Source organism: Solanum verrucosum, unplaced genomic scaffold, assembly GCF_900185275.1.
Source record: "Solanum verrucosum unplaced genomic scaffold, falcon-dt-bn FXZP01000238.1, whole genome shotgun sequence".
NCBI lineage: Eukaryota > Viridiplantae > Streptophyta > Magnoliopsida > Solanales > Solanaceae > Solanum > Solanum verrucosum.
The window spans coordinates 4,648,751-4,664,257 of NW_026020630.1; the positions used below are offsets into that span (position 1 = coordinate 4,648,751).

A 15,507-nucleotide genomic window follows, 5' to 3' on the forward strand; every position below is an offset into this window, starting at 1 on the left:
TTCACTTTATGTGACCTGTTTGACTTGAAATGAACTATTGAAATTTGTGGTCTAAAATAATTTTTAGATATTTGTGCCATTGAAATTCATTTCATTAGGGGTAAAAATGGTATTTTAAAGTTAAATTGTTTCTAGTAAAGTGACATTCTTTTTGGGATGTACTAAAAAGGAAAGTATCCCACATAAAATGGGACGGAATTTCCCCCTTAGCATTAGTTATTTTCGAATTTAGAGAAGAGAAATAAATAAAGACTAAAAAAAATTAATAAGATATATATAAGTCAAATTACACCCCTAACTAATTTTTTCTGAAGAATTGTATAAAATAATAGCCTAACAAGACAACTAAATATGAACGGATGGAGTAGCTCGTAGCTAACTTCTTGCTGAATACGAATTTTGTTGTTTAGCTAAAAAAAACGTTTTTAGCCTTGAATTTCTTGAAATTGAAGCGCGATTATTATTGTTGTTGTAGGTATTTTTGTGGTTATGATGATATTTACTGTTTGTTCATGGGGAGTTTGAACAACTTATGTGCACAAATCAAACAATATGGGCTATCACCAAAAGGTACAAATGAAGCCATGCTAGTTATTGAAGCCTACAGGACACTTAGAGACAGGGGACCTTATCCAGCTGATCAAGTTATTAAGGATTTTGAAGGAAGTTTTGCTTTTGTTATCTATGATAGTAAGACTGGAACTGTATTTGTTGCTTTGGTAAGTATTTGTATTACTCCCTCCGTTCTGTTTCATACGAGTTAGTTTGACTCGACACGAAGTTTTAGAAAGAAAGATAGACTTTTGAAACTTGTAGTTTAGAATAAGTGATATATGTTTGTGTGGCTATAAATCATTTTATTTGGGATAGAGGGAGTATTATTTGATTGTTCATTTACTCAAGCTTTGTTTCAATATGTTTGTCTGATTTTGACTTGATATGGAGTTTAAGAAAATAGAATAGACTTTTGAATCTTGTTACGTTAAAGTAAAGATATGTTATATGTATCAAAATGTCGTTTAATTTGTTGTCGTATAAGTGCAGGGTTCAGATGGTGGGGTGAAGTTATTCTGGGGTATTGCTGCTGATGGATCTGTTGTGATTTCTGATGATGTAGAGGTTATTAAAGCTGGATGTGCTAAGTCATTTGCACCCTTTCCCACAGGTAACAGCTACAAGGAGTTTCATATTTAATAGATGAAATATTTTGGTGAAGTAGTGTCGGATGTGTCGAAAGGGGGGAAATAGTTGAGCCGCGTTATCAAAGTAAGAGCAATAGTTATGAACCCTGTAGACCAGTCGGGGATGATGAAGGAAGAATCGACACCCCCCTTGACGTTATATTGCACTTGGAAGTAGTAGAAAAAAGAATAAATACAGTTGTATTCTTCGTCTTATAGTAAATAGGAGAGGGAGTTGAATTTAGTTCTTCGATTTTACAAAATTTGATTCACTGGCTTGATTCACTTGGCTACATCCGCCCCCTCGTCTACTTACGTTTCAATTTGACATGATAACTTTTCCTTGAAATGCACAGGTTGTATGTTCCACAGTGAGAAAGGACTAATGAATTTCGAGCACCCGATGAACAAGATGAGGGCCATGCCAAGAGTAGATAGTGAAGGGGTAATGTGTGGAGCTAACTTCAAAGTGGATATGTATTCCAGAGTTAACAGCATCCCTAGAGTTGGCAGTGAAGCTAACTGGTCTGATTGGAACACTTCTTACTAAGTCGATTCTCAGCGATTTTCGAACTTCCTTTAGTGTTTCTTCTGTTTTTGTTCCATTTTCGAGTTTGTTTTAGGTTTGGTATCTTCCTTGTACGTGCTTTGCACCTGTGTATAACTCTTGAAAAATAAATGAAGCATCAGAAATGATTCAGCTTTGAAAACTTTCTATTCGGGCATTCGACCTTAGCTATTCAAACGACAAGGTTAAGATAAATCTATTGATCAATATGAATCACGAGAGTGGAATCCATGACACTCGGGATTCAGGAACCACAAAATTTACTGAATGGAAATGTCTGAAGTTGGTGCCCTGACACATTGAATAATCATTTTGTAGAGAACCTTAACCAAATATGCCAGATAAATATGTCATCGAGCTATTAGAAGTGACGTCGACCTTCAATTAGAGGCCACAGGTATTTTGAAACCGGCTATTTGAGCTGTTAGTGAAGAGTGGCACGAATGTGCATGTAGTGTTACAGTGATGGCATAAGAGTAAGCTCAAGGTCAACGGATTATATGTATGAGTCATTTTTGATAATTCGATAACATATTTGAGCTTTTTTCGTACTAAAATTAGCCAGGTTTTGGGATGGTGGAAATATTACAAGTACTCCCTACTGCATAAAATTTCCTATGCAGTTGATTGTCATTAGGCTTTTCAGGGAAATTCCCCTCTGCTTATGCAATTAGTTCGACTTCAGGTATAGCTCTTAAATAGAACTAGCAACATATTTTTGTTTAACGACAAAAGTTGTCCGTTGCTAATTTTTATTTTTGTGTAGTGAATAAGGAATCAAAATCATACTGGAAATAAATTGGTAACACTTTTGGTTCAGAAGAAAACAGGATGAGTGATATTTATTCCTAACTCAAATTTTACAAGGTGACAACTCTTAACTACAACAAAACAGACTCTTGATTCAAATTCTCCCTCATCAACTCCCTTTTCTTGTTCGTCTTGGCGATGGTTAAACTCAATCCGCAAAATCTAAGCCAACCCCACGAGTTTCTCACTTACTTCCCACACTTTACGCGCTTTCTCAACGTCACTAGCTTCTTCTGACAACTGGTTTTCAAAAGAGGAAGAGTTCTTGTTCCAGCTCCAGTACACTCCTGATTTTGTTAGACTTGGATCACTTACAACCTGTAAAAAACAAACAAACAACATCTTATGTTTAGTAACTTTAGTGTGACAAAAATTCATTTCTTGATTAGGCCTAAGATCATCTTTACGTGGTATCAGAGCTAGATCCATCCCTGTTTGGGGTCCCAGTCCACGCTCCAGTTGGGCCTGGGCGTGAAAGGGGTGTTAGAGTGGGTAAATGTCCCACACTGGTGGTCTCCTTATATGGACTTGGTCAATTCTCCCCTCATGAGCTAGCTATTGGGGTTAAGTTAGACCCAGGTATCATATCTTTACAGACTTCACTGTTATAGTGGATAAAGTTCAGTGATTATACGTGAAACTGACACTGATTATTATTACCTGTGCAAGTCTCTTTCCAGATTCTGCCTCGGAGACGAATCCTTTGGTGATAAACTTCTGGAATGGAGGGAAAAGAAGCCTAAACAAGGGGATATGCTCTCTGAATAGCCCTGTTGTCGCGATGCAGCCAGGGTATAGAGAGGCAAATGTGATGCCAGTCTCTTCGTGGTATCGTCTATGGAATTCCTGCATAGTGAGCATATTGCAAACCTTGCTGTCTTTGTATGCTTTGGCACCATCAAAGTCACCACCATCAATCATGGCCGAGCTGTTAAGTCCATCGAGCCCCCTTGCCAAACCCCTCAAGTCCCCGAGGTTGGCTTTTGGAGGTACATTTCCAGCCAATGTGTTAGTGTTTCCTGACAAGTGATTTCAATAACTACGGTTAATCCAATTGACTTCACGACTAGTAAATTTCGAAAATTTACACATAGTCTACACTTGTTTTTTGCACGTATATATAGAATTCAACAACGAAACTCTAGGTTCTACCAAACTATTGAACCCATAGTTGGATACACGATTGGTTGCTCTAATTACAGTCAGACCTCTCAATAACAATATGTCAGTGGAACGCCCAAGTTTTTCTTGGGACTGATTTCTCGTGTTATGTTATATTATATCTTCACTATAAACACTATTTTGCTAAAACAACCAAAAACTATCCAGACAAACGATGTTGTTATCAAGAGGTTTGACTGTTACCTGTAATCGAACCAACAATGATGAGTCTCTTTGAAGGGTAATCAGACTGCTTCAAATCATCAATCAACAATCTTGAAAGAAGGAAATGACCAAGATGGTTAGTCCCAACACTAAGCTCAAATCCTTCAGCTGTGAACGAAGGCTCTTTCGCGGTAGGCTGATAAACAGCTGCATTACAAACCAATACATCAAGAGGATTGCCTGATCTCCTAAAGTTATCGACAAATTGTCTGACGCTGTCAAGCGATGCAAGGTCTAAATGCATGATAGTGTAATTCTCCTTAGGCATCCCTGCTGATTTTGCTGCTCTTTCAGCTTTAAGAAAGTCCCTACATGCCATAATCACCTGCCATTTCCCTGTCTCAGCCAGAGCTTTTGCTGTTGCTAGTCCTAGTCCTGAAGAGGCTCCAGTGATTACTACACAACCTTTTCTTAAGGTTTTCTTTCCTGTCACAGGGGTATTCGTTACACTGGGAGATGCAACCATTGTCTCGGCTCTAATAGCTCCGAGGGATGACTTTCTTCCGCTCTGTAACGAAATTCCAACAGGTTAATTTCACGTATGGTCACTGAATTAAACCACATGAAAGCTATTTCTTAGCGTTACATCGAATTAAACCACATGGAAGCTAAAATTATACCTTGATTTTGAATGAAGAGCCAAAATCAGATTTAACATGGTCAGAGAGAGAGATTCCAAAGAGACTAGAATCCTTCAAAGTTGCACTAGTTTTCCCCTGCAACATAACAGAAATGAGTGAAAGAATAATTTTTGTTTTTCAAGGGTCAATTTGACTCGAAGCTAAATTGAATTAGATCAACTTAATATCATTGATCAAAATTTATATATACCTTCCCTATTCCAATTTACACGACAAACTTTTATTTTTTGCCAATATAAAAAAGAATCACACATTTTTATATCTAGTAGTAATTTAACTGTAAAATATATTGAGACAGAGATATTCAAATTTCAAAAAACGAAAAGTGTCATGTAAATTGAATCGGAGGGAATAGGATGGAATACAAACCTCCTTGGGAATAGAGAAAGTAGAAGGAAGCAATGCAGCAGCCTGAAGAGCCATGAATATTAGGAATTGAGTTTTGTTCTAAAAATATTGTAGATTTTTAAAAATGATTTTTGGACTGATAGTGTGAGAATTGTAAGGATTTGGGGCACATATATATACAGTAAGATACTATGGGGTGTTACTTGGATAAGATAAATATTTCAGACTAGTATGATTTGTGTCAATTGTATGCCACCAATCAGGCTTCAATGTTTAGATTTCCTTTTGATATTTCTACAATAAATAAACATATCCTTATGCTCAATCTTCAGTACTCCCTCCGTCCTATTTTATGTAATATTTTTTTCTTTTTTAGTTCATTTCAATAAGAAAGTCACATTATTATTAAAAAAAAATCACGTTTTCTGAAGTTAAACTCTAAAAACACATTTGGTCATAAAATACTAAATTAAATTTTAGAATTTTTAAGAACTTGCTCACAAAAAGTAAAAGTGAATGTCCAATTTGTATTTATGACAAAACACAATTTCAATTTTCAAACAATATTTTTCACTTTGAGAATATATTTTTTAAAATTTTATAATGAAACATGATTAAACTCCTACATAGTCCAGAAAGATAAAAGATATATATTTGGCTCTTTACCCAAGGCAATCCACTTACAATAGTCATGGGCTTCATCATGGGAAATCTATTAAGTGACAGGGACAAGGGATAAAGGGCAGTTGAATTAAACTGCATTGTCACATGGAGTTCTACTAAAAATAATTGTAATTACCTTATAAGTAACTTAAATTGTGATTGTATTTTTTATATCGATGATGATGTATAAAACTTAAACTTTTATTAAATTCTGAGGTTTAAATTATATACTTTAGAGTTTACTTGTCACAAGCAATGCTATAATAATTTGTTGTGTCAATCTTTTAGGTTCTATAATTAACACTACACATACTTCTCTCAAAAGTTTCATAACATGGTAGATCTTTGATATACACAATATTTTCATTAAGATGTGTCAAAAAAATATAATTATGTCGTTAGCTAGGATCAAACACAACTTTAATAAATTAAAGCTTTCTGATATCTTAATCACTACATTGAACCTTTAACTTGAGTCAAGAGTTATCAACACCGATATATCATACTATATGTATGTACCTACAAAACTAAAATTTAACCTATCGATACAATAATTATATAATTTTATGATGAAGGAGTGTCTAGACACCCCTCAGTCAAGGGTAGCTCCGCCCCTGATCCTATGTGTGTTGCATGTCTCCAATCATTTATTCCTTTAGCATATGTAAAAAATTTAAACTCAAAATAAAAACAAGAGGACATAAAACATAACTTTCCTTTTTACTAAAACAATTTATTCAATTACATTCTTGAGTTTAATCAACTTCAACATGTTTGGTAATATCATCTCAAATAATTAATATTAAAAATGATGGATTTAAGATCATTCAAATCCACTTATAAATTGATTATTGTATAATGGTCATCTCATGCCTTCACTCAATTGAAAGAATGAGCCAAAGCTGTCATGACATGAGCTTGATCTGAAATAATTTGTGTAGTTGAAGGATTTTGTCCCAAAACAATACAATAACCATCATCATAATTCTCCATTCCATGTGCCATTAGTTGCCATACTAAACTTCCTGCCATTGTTCCACCTTCTTTTGCCAAATTATACACATTTCTATATACACTACTCATAAATATATCTCTTGATCCTTGACCTCTACTAGACTTTCCAAATTCAGCAAGCACTAAAGGTTTCTTTAATATATTTCTTGCATCTTCCCAATGACTTGTTATCCACTTTTCCATCCACACCAATTGCGCTTCATCACTTTGTCCAGACACCCTATAACGATCGATATAAATAAATATTTAGACCTATATAATGAAAACACATGAAATTGTACGTAGAGAAAAAATGTAAAAACGTAACTACCATTGGTCAGTGTATGCATGGATAGTAGCAAAATCAATCTCATTGATAAGATGGTTACTTATGAAATCTGTTCCAACTTGATAACCAGGATTAACTGATTTTCTTTCAGGAATTGAATCACCATAAAATCCCTCCATTCCAACCTCTAGCAAGTGTTTGTTGTCTAATGACTTCACAAAACTTGCCATTTCTTGAACCCAACCCTATAACAATATTAGTCAAAAACGTCAATCATAGATTTGATATTTCTAAAATTCAACTAATTAAACTTGAATTGGGACTTACATTAACAGTTTTTCCTGAATAGTCAGCTTGATCGCGTGGCTCATTCATGAGTTCCCATGCCATAATTGTTGGATCATCTTTATAAGCAACTTTAGTAATACTATTCAACCTTGTAACCACTTTCTGTAACAAATTCATAATATTATTAATAAAAAAAGTTGTTTATATGTATTAAATAATAATTACCCCATATATACCTCAATGTGGTTCTTCAAGTATTTTTTAAGCATAGGATGAGTATAGAATTCATCGTCATTACTAATCTGAGCTCCTGCATTTCGTGCCCACCAAACATATTGAGCTTTTCCTCCAAAGTCATTCCATTGATTTACAAAGCTCAATATTAAACGAACACCATATTTCTTAGCTTCCGCGATCACAAAATCCAAACCCTAATTTAGAACAAGTATATCTAATTAAGGGACTCACATGCATTACAACGCGATAATGTAAAAGTTATCAAAACTATAATAACAAACCTTTACCTGAAAAACACGTTCATCATAAACACCAGGTGATATTTGTAATGCTCTATCACCTCCATCACTAAAAGCCCAAGTACGACAAACAGAAAGACCAGCAGTAGAAGCATCTTTAAGAACCTCAGTGACTTTGTATCTTTCAGTAGGGTCAGCAGCAACATGCATCAACCAATATGAGTTGAAACCATTGAATAGAAAAGGGGATCCATTGAGTTCAAAATGAGAATCTTTAACTCCTATAAACCCCGAATTCGCTTCGCAAGCAAGAGCTAAGAACAAGAGAAAGAGCCCAGAAATGCAACTTCTTTTTGTATAAGACATTTTGTATAATGAATTATAGAAGATATATGTGTGATATGTTAGATGTCAGCTTTTATAGTGTGTTGAAGATAAGGAAATTTACTAAAAATAGCAAAACTTGCAAAAACTAAAAGAATTTCCTAGTGGACATGTTGATTGTTGATAGAAGAATTAAGGCAGTTATTTAGTTATAAAGATAGAAAGATAGGTCTGTTGAAAGAATTATAGGGTAAATGAAAAAGGGAAATATGGAAACATTAATTGATTGGTTTTTAAGGTTTGTTGAGTACTAGATTTGATGATGAAATAATATATGGAAACGTGTACTCATAGTATTATAGTTAATGCAATGAACTCTTCCATAAATTTTAATTTCAAATACAAATACAAATCATGTACACTTAACTATAGTATTAATAATGAAATACCAAACCTCATATATTAAATTATCAATAGTCTGATTCATGGAAAACAAGTTGATTTTTTTTTACTTATTTTCTAGTGTTTGATAAGAAAGCAAAAAAGAAAAATTGTTATCTCAAAAGCATGTATAGTAACGGAACAAAACACTATATAGAGGTGAGAAGGGGCGAGGAGTGGGGCCTCGGGAGTGGCGGGTGGGTGGGAAGGATACAATAAACATAGAATGTTACTTATAGAACTTGATTTTCCTACTTTAGCTAAGAAAGTCATTTACCTCATTTTAAATGAACTTATTTTCTTAGAGAACATGTTTTTCAAAAAAATTGTTCAATGAGACATAGGAAAATAAGAAACTATTTTCCAAAAAATATTTGTCTCCGTTTCAACACACTGTTTAATTTTTTATAAGGCTCAATCCACGATCGATCGTACCATGCTTCATTAACGCAATAAAATGAATCAAGATAGCTCAAGTTCAAAGACAATGAAAGAAAGTATATAAGTGGTAATATGTTTGCCGTACAAACAGGGGTGGAGCTAGTAGGCCACGTACAAGTTCAGTTGAATTCAGTAGATTTTGTTTAAATAGTAAATTTATGTTAATAAATTCATTAAATATGTATCTATATTAAATTTAGAACTCAGTTATTTTCACTTAAAATTCACAACTCATAAAATTGAAATCTTAATTTCACCTTTGTGTGTTAGTTTTACACGCTACAATAACTATATTATAATCAATCTTGAGGATGTCGATCTCTTTGTCCTTTTAAAGTTTTTACTTCATGGACTATCTCAACATATAGCTGATAGCAAAGGTGTAACTTCATTTCTTAATTTAGTCCACCAAACAAGTATTATGCATGTTCGATTATGACGCCTACCCAGACCACTCCAGCCCCTCGTGAGCCTTGTCATAATTAACATGATGTTGACATTACCCAACAAATTTGTATTTCTATCTTTTAGGCTGATTTTTTAATTAACAAATGTTTATTTCTTTATATTAAAAACTTGTATAACATTAATTATTTTAGTCACATTTTGTTTATTTTTTCGCATAAAGCGCGAACAAATTTCACTACTTCAACAACAAACTTGGTCCACATATTTCAATGATTAAAGGATTCTCAAGTATCGATTAGAAATAAGAAATTTATTCAATCACATTTTATTTATTTCTCATAATCGCGTAAAATGCTGAGGATTCTCAAAAGTCTCAATTAGAAATAAGAAATTTATTGAGGGCAACAGATTTACCCCTAACCTTCTTGGTAGTCATAAGAAGGTGCCTCAATTGAGCCCAGGTAAAAGGTACATATTTTCTTGGATTATAAATTGGATGAATTAATTGAGGAGGGCATTCAATAATTGCATTACTTGTTGGACTCATAAAATATGCTATTGATAGCCTTTGTTTCTCCTTATTCACCACTGCCCTATGTATAACACTCTTTAACCTTCCATTTGTCCAAGCCTACAAGAAATACAAAGGTTTAATCATAATTACTCAAACATACTATAAAAAGTCTTTTTTCATAAAAATAAAATACATATTCTCTGATGTTTGGTTAGTAATGACATTAATACATATTCACTAGTTTTTCTTAAATTTTATGTAAGATAATATAAGTTAAAATAATTACAAGGAAAATGACTTTTATCCACGAGTGAAGGAAGTCAACATTTGATATTTTAACTCAGGTATCAAACGCTAACTTCCTATCTTGTGTGTAAGAGAGGGGTGAATTACTAGAAAAAATGAAATAAGCTATGAACTTTATCATCAAGACATCGTCAAATTGCTCGAAGCTAACATTTTTTTTTATTGCTTTCTGTCGATAAATAGGATTAGCGACGAATTTTGCTGTTTAGTAAACTTAAGAGAGAGAATATGACCTCAAGGGTGTCACCAATACTGATTACAAATGAATTTGGAAGAGGTCTAACTCCAATCCATTAATGTTTATCATCTTTGAGGACTTGAAGGCCACCAACTTGATCTTGATGCAATATAGTTAAAGTTTGTGGGTCTGAATGGATCCCTATACCAACAATCTTCTCTGGGAGAGGACAAGGAGGATGTCTACTAACCCTAAAATAAGTTGCCTCTTTTTCTTCAAAATTTTTGCTAAAGAAGTAGTCATCTTCAATGCCTAATCCATGTGCCAACATCTTAAATATAACCATTCCTAGCTTGTCCATTTCTTTCATGTAATCAATCATTGCGTTGCTGTTTTATCATAAGTCAAAAGAATATTAGTGTTTTTGGAAGAATAATGTATAGTGCATGCATCCAATCAGGGGCGGAGACAACCTTAAAACTAGGGGTTCGACAAAACTCAACAATTTTGGTCGAAGTTTATTTTTATATTAGGATGGGGGTAGTACAAATTAAAGCAAGACGAGATTTTGGGTTAAAATTTCATCAAAACGAATTTTCATGTGTTTATCCCATCAAAAGATATTAGACTCACATGTGAAGAGGCTTATTGGAAATATATTTGAAAATAAATAAATTATACTTTATCGAACATTTTAATCTTTTTGATGAAGCGGTTCAAAATTCGACATCAAATACGTACCATGCTGGATAAAGTTATATAAGATTGTATATATATGTAATTAAACATGTCTTTTCATGTACAACCATCGTGCTACTAGGCAAAGCAGACCGAATATTGCACCCTAGATAGGAAAATACAAGTGTTGTATGTATGTGTATACGTACCTAAACGTGAGAAAACTAGACGATACTCAATTACCTACTTATATTTTATCCTAATCCTCGACCTTCATGTCCTCCTATCTAAGGTCATGCCCTTGATAAGCTGATGAATCATAGTCTGTTTAATCATCTCTCCTCGTACTTCTTCACCCCTACCCCAAGCCCATCGTAACTAACCTCTCACACCTACTCACTGGGACATCTGGTCATTTTCTCTTCACATGTCTAAATCATCTCAAACTCCTACCCCTCATCTTGTCCACCATGAGGCCACTCCCACCTTGTTCAGAATATCCTCCTTCATAGTCCTACCTCTTCTATTATACTCACACATCCATATGTATGTCCTAATTTTCTCTACTTTCATCTTCTGAACGTGCAAGTACTTGACCAGCCAACACTCTACCTCATACAACATAATTGGTTTAACCACCACTTTGGAAAACTTACCTCTTAACTCTTGGTGTACATTCTTATCTTTTACAAGTTTACTTAGATTAGAAATGATCAAACAACAGTAATCTAACCCATCAAATTCAATTTTTGAAAAGGTTAAACAGGTAACTTTTTATAGGACATTCGACATCAGTCTTAATGCAAGGTTAATTTGTCACTTAACATCATTAAGGTGGAGAACAGAGTAAAAAGATGGGAATGCAGATGATATTACACAACAATACATGGACCAGATTTCAACTCATCTAGCCTAGTGATATATAGTAAGAAGCGTAGACTTGCAGATGAATCTGCAAGCATATTTACTCAGCGAAAAGGAGCGAGTAAAACTAAAACATGTAGTCTAATGTAATCCGTTGTAGCCTAGGCCAAAATTTTGCAGGACCTCGTCTACATAGGGAGATCAGGGTCCAAACGTCTTTGAATAGCAGCTGCAGCCTATCAGGACAACGGAAAATAAGATCAATGAGCGGAAAAAGAAGATAGTGTATCATGAAATTTCAGGCTCATTCTCACCTCAAAGTTACCAAGCTTGTATTGATAAGCCATCTCTTCTCTTAATTGAGCTTGTTCTTTCATTGCTTGCGCCTTAGTGATTCAAATTTACAAACAAAGAGAGAGGAGTTGGTCACATTATATATACTTTTCACCTGTTGTATGGAGAAGGGCAAAGGTAGAAGAATACATACCATTCCACTCTGCATCTCACACTTCAATGCTTCCACCTGTTCTTGCTTGTGCTTCTCACGTTCTCGCATCAATTCTTGTCTACAATAACATAATAGGTAACAACTCAAAAACCAGACTATACCAACTTACTGCAAAGATGAAAATCTCCTCTCCCTATTTTCCCTTTCAATGACAAAAGCTATGCTCTACAATTTGTCTTTAAGAAAAAAAATACTCTACTGTGTTAACTATATAGTACTTCTTAACCTGCGATCCTATAGCTTCCAGGATGCTAGAATTTTATGCACACCTAATACCACCATCTTTTAGCATTATAATGTGGTTTCGGGTCTGAAAGAATAAACTAGAGCAAAGCAATAATCTATATCGCCACAGCAGGATAGTGACTCTGTTCAAAGAGTTTCAAAGAGAGCCAGGACCACATTAGAAATTTGAAAGTTCACTAAGTGACTTCAAAGTTATTTCCTTTAAATAAGAAATCCAGTGTTTCAGCTTCGAGACTCAAAATTCGGTGGATAATAGGTGTATCTTTCTAGACTTAAATACCAAACTTGGTTCTCTAACAGTATTTGAATTTGTGTCATGCCCTTAACTGACTTCATACTACTCAAGCAAAAAACAATTTTTTACAACGAAATGGCAACCGTGTCCATAACTTACCTGCGCTGTTCTTCATCATCGAAGACGGTACGTTCATCGTCCACGACCTTCTTGACACCTCTTCTGCTTTCCTTTTCCATTTTACGTCTGTAATAGGCATCAAGGTTATAATATCTGCAAAAATGAAGAATAACAGAAGTACTGTTAGATGATTATAAACATAGCTCAAATATCAAGCATCTGTATACCTATCTCTTTGCGTGTGTATGTGTGTACAAACACATATCATCCTGCAAGGAACTAGAAGCCTCACACAAAACAACCAAACTCAATATATTTATTATCAATATAGAAAGAACCCCCATCCCAACCAGAAAAAAAAAGTTAAGATTGAAATAGTGCAGTAGCCTTACTTTTTAGAAGGGAAGGTTGCAGTGTTATGATCCTCCATGAATCTGCACAATGGCTGACTATAAAAAAGTGGAAGTTCCTTGCATATATTGCTTAAACAGAGGTAGAGAAAGGGGAAGAACAGGTGCTAATAAGAACTAGCTTAACCCTTCTCGATTTACTTACTGCTTGAACAATTGCTTCTCTTCCCAATTTGGCAGGCTTTCCAGATTCACCTATAAATGACACAAGAAATGAAAACTTCCACAACTAGAAGTAATATCTTACACAAAATTGAATAGAAAGAGAATGTAGATAAGCACTATGCAATGGAAGCTTTTTAATGAAGACCTTTGGAAATGCACTATAGTGCACTAACAGGAAAATGCTTGACCTATCCAAAAATATTTATCAAAACAATTGGCATATCCTGCAACAACTCCTGTGTGGATGATCAACATGCATAAGCTTAAAGAGCCACTATGTACCTTCTTTATTTCTGCCAACCATGCGGTAAACTCTGGCCGTTTGTTCCTACAATAAGCAATAACTAAAGTTGAAATCTATAGAAGAACAATCTGATCATTAAAACTGACAACAAAGTGAAGAGTAAAGCATTTCCTGCAACCTTCTGAAATAAAATCGCAACACACAAGAAGGTGACGAGAATCCATAGTAATTAGTTCAAGCATCAATAATTATCACTGTAATGATGCATGCATTCAGAAAGTTTCACTCTTCTTTATATCAATAAAAGGTATATCTGCGCAAATGAATGGTCCAGCCACAATATAAAAAAAGGTATACCTTCATCTACAGCAATATGACTGACTTCTTTCTGGACAATATAGGAGTCAAGAGCATGTACTCTCACTACTCAAAATGCTGCATCCTCTTAAGAATTATGCCAGAAAATGATCCAAAAGTAAGGCTCTATCTGGATATCATATGTTCTGACCAATATAATGGAACAGAGGATAGATTGAATAATGCATTCAAGTTACATTAAGAGGTAAAGCCTAAAATTTGTAGAATAATCACTCGCCTGTGTGAGCTTGCTCACAAAGCCAGTCTCAAGGACGGATAAAGGAGCCAACATAAAACTTATCACAAGCAAAGATGTGTAGGGTGGGGGATTGTAAAGACAGCATTGTCTCCTTTTTTTTATGAAGTAAGATTATATCTTTTAAAGGCATCAAGAAGATGCATAAGAAACAAGACATACAAACGAGAAGAGACGGATAACTCCAATACAAAAGGTAAGGATAATGCCGGGTCTGTTGTTTTTGTTGTTGTAGCTTGCTTACAATCAAGTACTTAAGTCTTTCAGAACATGCTTTTGGGATAACAAGTGATATGTGAAAATATTAGCCAAAGAAAACATTTTTACCAAAAGAGAAGTCATTTCCTTTACTAATACACTTCAAATCACTACTCCAGACCAACATTTAAGCATTAATCAATTCATAATTCAAAGAAGTAAACACTCAAAAAGTTAAAATATGAAAGCCATGAAAAGTAGCTCACCACATATCAGTTTCCTTGATGATTCCATATTTTCCCCAAGAGTTTGTAACAGCACCAGTTTTCCCCTTCTCTTTCTTTTTCTTCTTTCTCTCCTTCTTCTCTTTCTCCTTCTTCCTCCTCTTCTTCTTCTCCTTCTCTTTCCTCAGCTTTCGTTTCTTCTCTTTCTCTTTTTCCTCTCTTCTCTTCCTATCTCTCCTCTTTCTACGCCTCCTCTCCTCTTCTGAATCCGAATACTCCGAACTACTACCCGACTCCGAATCCGAATACGAGTCTTCAGAGTCCGAATACGAATCTTCTCCAGATGATGACGAATACGAATCATCCCGCGATCTTCTCCTAGAACTTCGACTTCGACTTCGACTTCTCTTTCTCCGGTGTTTTCTCACTTCTCGCTCCGGTTCGGATCCGGATTTGAATTCGGATTCAGATTCATCTTCTCTTTTGGATTTTGATTTGTGTTGCCGCTTAGATGGAGCTGCTCCATTTTCGTCTTCTGAAGCTTTTGCTTCCTCTTTCGCCATTGTAGGGGTTTAGGTTCCAAGCAAGTGAAGAATCGAGTTGAGCTAATCTTTAAAACTAATAATATTGGTCACTTATGACCCCTTAAGTTTTAGGGATTGATTTTATTCGTCCTTTTTTATATGAGAATCAACAAGTATGATCCTTTAAATGTGCAAAGTGGGGCGTTTTTGGTCCAAGATTATG

At 34.7% G+C, this 15,507-nt stretch overlaps 4 protein-coding genes across 5 annotated transcripts in view; 1 reads left to right on the forward strand and 3 right to left on the reverse strand.

Moving 5' to 3' along the window:
- The window catches only part of LOC125811821 (stem-specific protein TSJT1), a 49,315-nt gene that overhangs the window by 741 nt on the left and 33,067 nt on the right, over positions 1-15,507 (forward strand). Inside the window, exons 2-4 of one of the 2 annotated variants that reach the window (XM_049491369.1) lie at positions 476-719; positions 1,045-1,165; positions 1,538-1,896. In XM_049491369.1, coding sequence (XP_049347326.1) covers positions 476-719; positions 1,045-1,165; positions 1,538-1,731 — 559 coding nt within the window. In that variant the 3' untranslated portion in view covers positions 1,732-1,896. Of the gene's footprint in view, positions 1-475; positions 720-1,044; positions 1,166-1,537; positions 1,897-15,507 lie in introns of those variants that run through there. The other variant, XM_049491370.1, reaches the window with a different exon arrangement.
- LOC125811814 (protochlorophyllide reductase-like) lies at positions 2,575-5,108 on the reverse strand. Its single transcript, XM_049491364.1, has 5 exons — positions 4,956-5,108; positions 4,566-4,661; positions 3,925-4,453; positions 3,220-3,578; positions 2,575-2,877 (listed from the first exon to the last, which is right to left on the reverse strand). Exons 1-5 carry the CDS (start codon positions 5,007-5,009, stop codon positions 2,722-2,724), a joined length of 1,194 nt encoding a protein of 397 aa, XP_049347321.1. The 5' UTR covers positions 5,010-5,108; the 3' UTR covers positions 2,575-2,721.
- On the reverse strand, positions 6,302-8,009 carry LOC125811815 (mannan endo-1,4-beta-mannosidase 1). The gene is made up of 5 exons (XM_049491365.1): positions 7,692-8,009; positions 7,404-7,598; positions 7,207-7,329; positions 6,922-7,124; positions 6,302-6,831 (listed from the first exon to the last, which is right to left on the reverse strand). Exons 1-5 carry the CDS (start codon positions 8,007-8,009, stop codon positions 6,477-6,479), a joined length of 1,194 nt encoding a protein of 397 aa, XP_049347322.1. The 3' UTR covers positions 6,302-6,476.
- Positions 11,774-15,331, reverse strand: LOC125811820 (vicilin-like seed storage protein At2g18540). Its single transcript, XM_049491368.1, has 8 exons — positions 14,803-15,331; positions 13,764-13,809; positions 13,462-13,511; positions 13,299-13,340; positions 12,946-13,059; positions 12,285-12,363; positions 12,112-12,183; positions 11,774-12,033 (listed from the first exon to the last, which is right to left on the reverse strand). Exons 1-8 carry the CDS (start codon positions 15,321-15,323, stop codon positions 11,986-11,988), a joined length of 972 nt encoding a protein of 323 aa, XP_049347325.1. The 5' UTR covers positions 15,324-15,331; the 3' UTR covers positions 11,774-11,985.

What these genes read in the sequence shown, in the direction of transcription:
- LOC125811815 (XM_049491365.1), bottom strand. Translation starts at nt 8,009, where the DNA reads ATGTCTTATACAAAAAGAAGTTGCATTTCTGGGCTCTTTCTCTTGTTC. An exon ending in ATGATGAACGTGTTTTTCAG is followed by an intron (nt 7,599 to 7,691) that starts GTAAAGGTTTGT and finishes GTTCTAAATTAG; the next exon opens with GGTTTGGATTTTGTGATCGC. An exon ending in ACTTGAAGAACCACATTGAG is followed by an intron (nt 7,330 to 7,403) that starts GTATATATGGGG and finishes AATTTGTTACAG; the next exon opens with AAAGTGGTTACAAGGTTGAA.
- LOC125811820 (XM_049491368.1), bottom strand. Translation starts at nt 15,323, where the DNA reads ATGGCGAAAGAGGAAGCAAAAGCTTCAGAAGACGAAAATGGAGCAGCT. An exon ending in GGTTGGCAGAAATAAAGAAG is followed by an intron (nt 13,512 to 13,763) that starts GTACATAGTGGC and finishes TGTCATTTATAG; the next exon opens with GTGAATCTGGAAAGCCTGCC. An exon ending in GATGATGAAGAACAGCGCAG is followed by an intron (nt 12,364 to 12,945) that starts GTAAGTTATGGA and finishes ATGTTATTGTAG; the next exon opens with ACAAGAATTGATGCGAGAAC.
- LOC125811814 (XM_049491364.1), bottom strand. Translation starts at nt 5,009, where the DNA reads ATGGCTCTTCAGGCTGCTGCATTGCTTCCTTCTACTTTCTCTATTCCC. An exon ending in CTTTCTCTATTCCCAAGGAG is followed by an intron (nt 4,662 to 4,955) that starts GTTTGTATTCCA and finishes GTTATGTTGCAG; the next exon opens with GGGAAAACTAGTGCAACTTT. An exon ending in CATTGTTGGTTCGATTACAG is followed by an intron (nt 3,579 to 3,924) that starts GTAACAGTCAAA and finishes ATCACTTGTCAG; the next exon opens with GAAACACTAACACATTGGCT.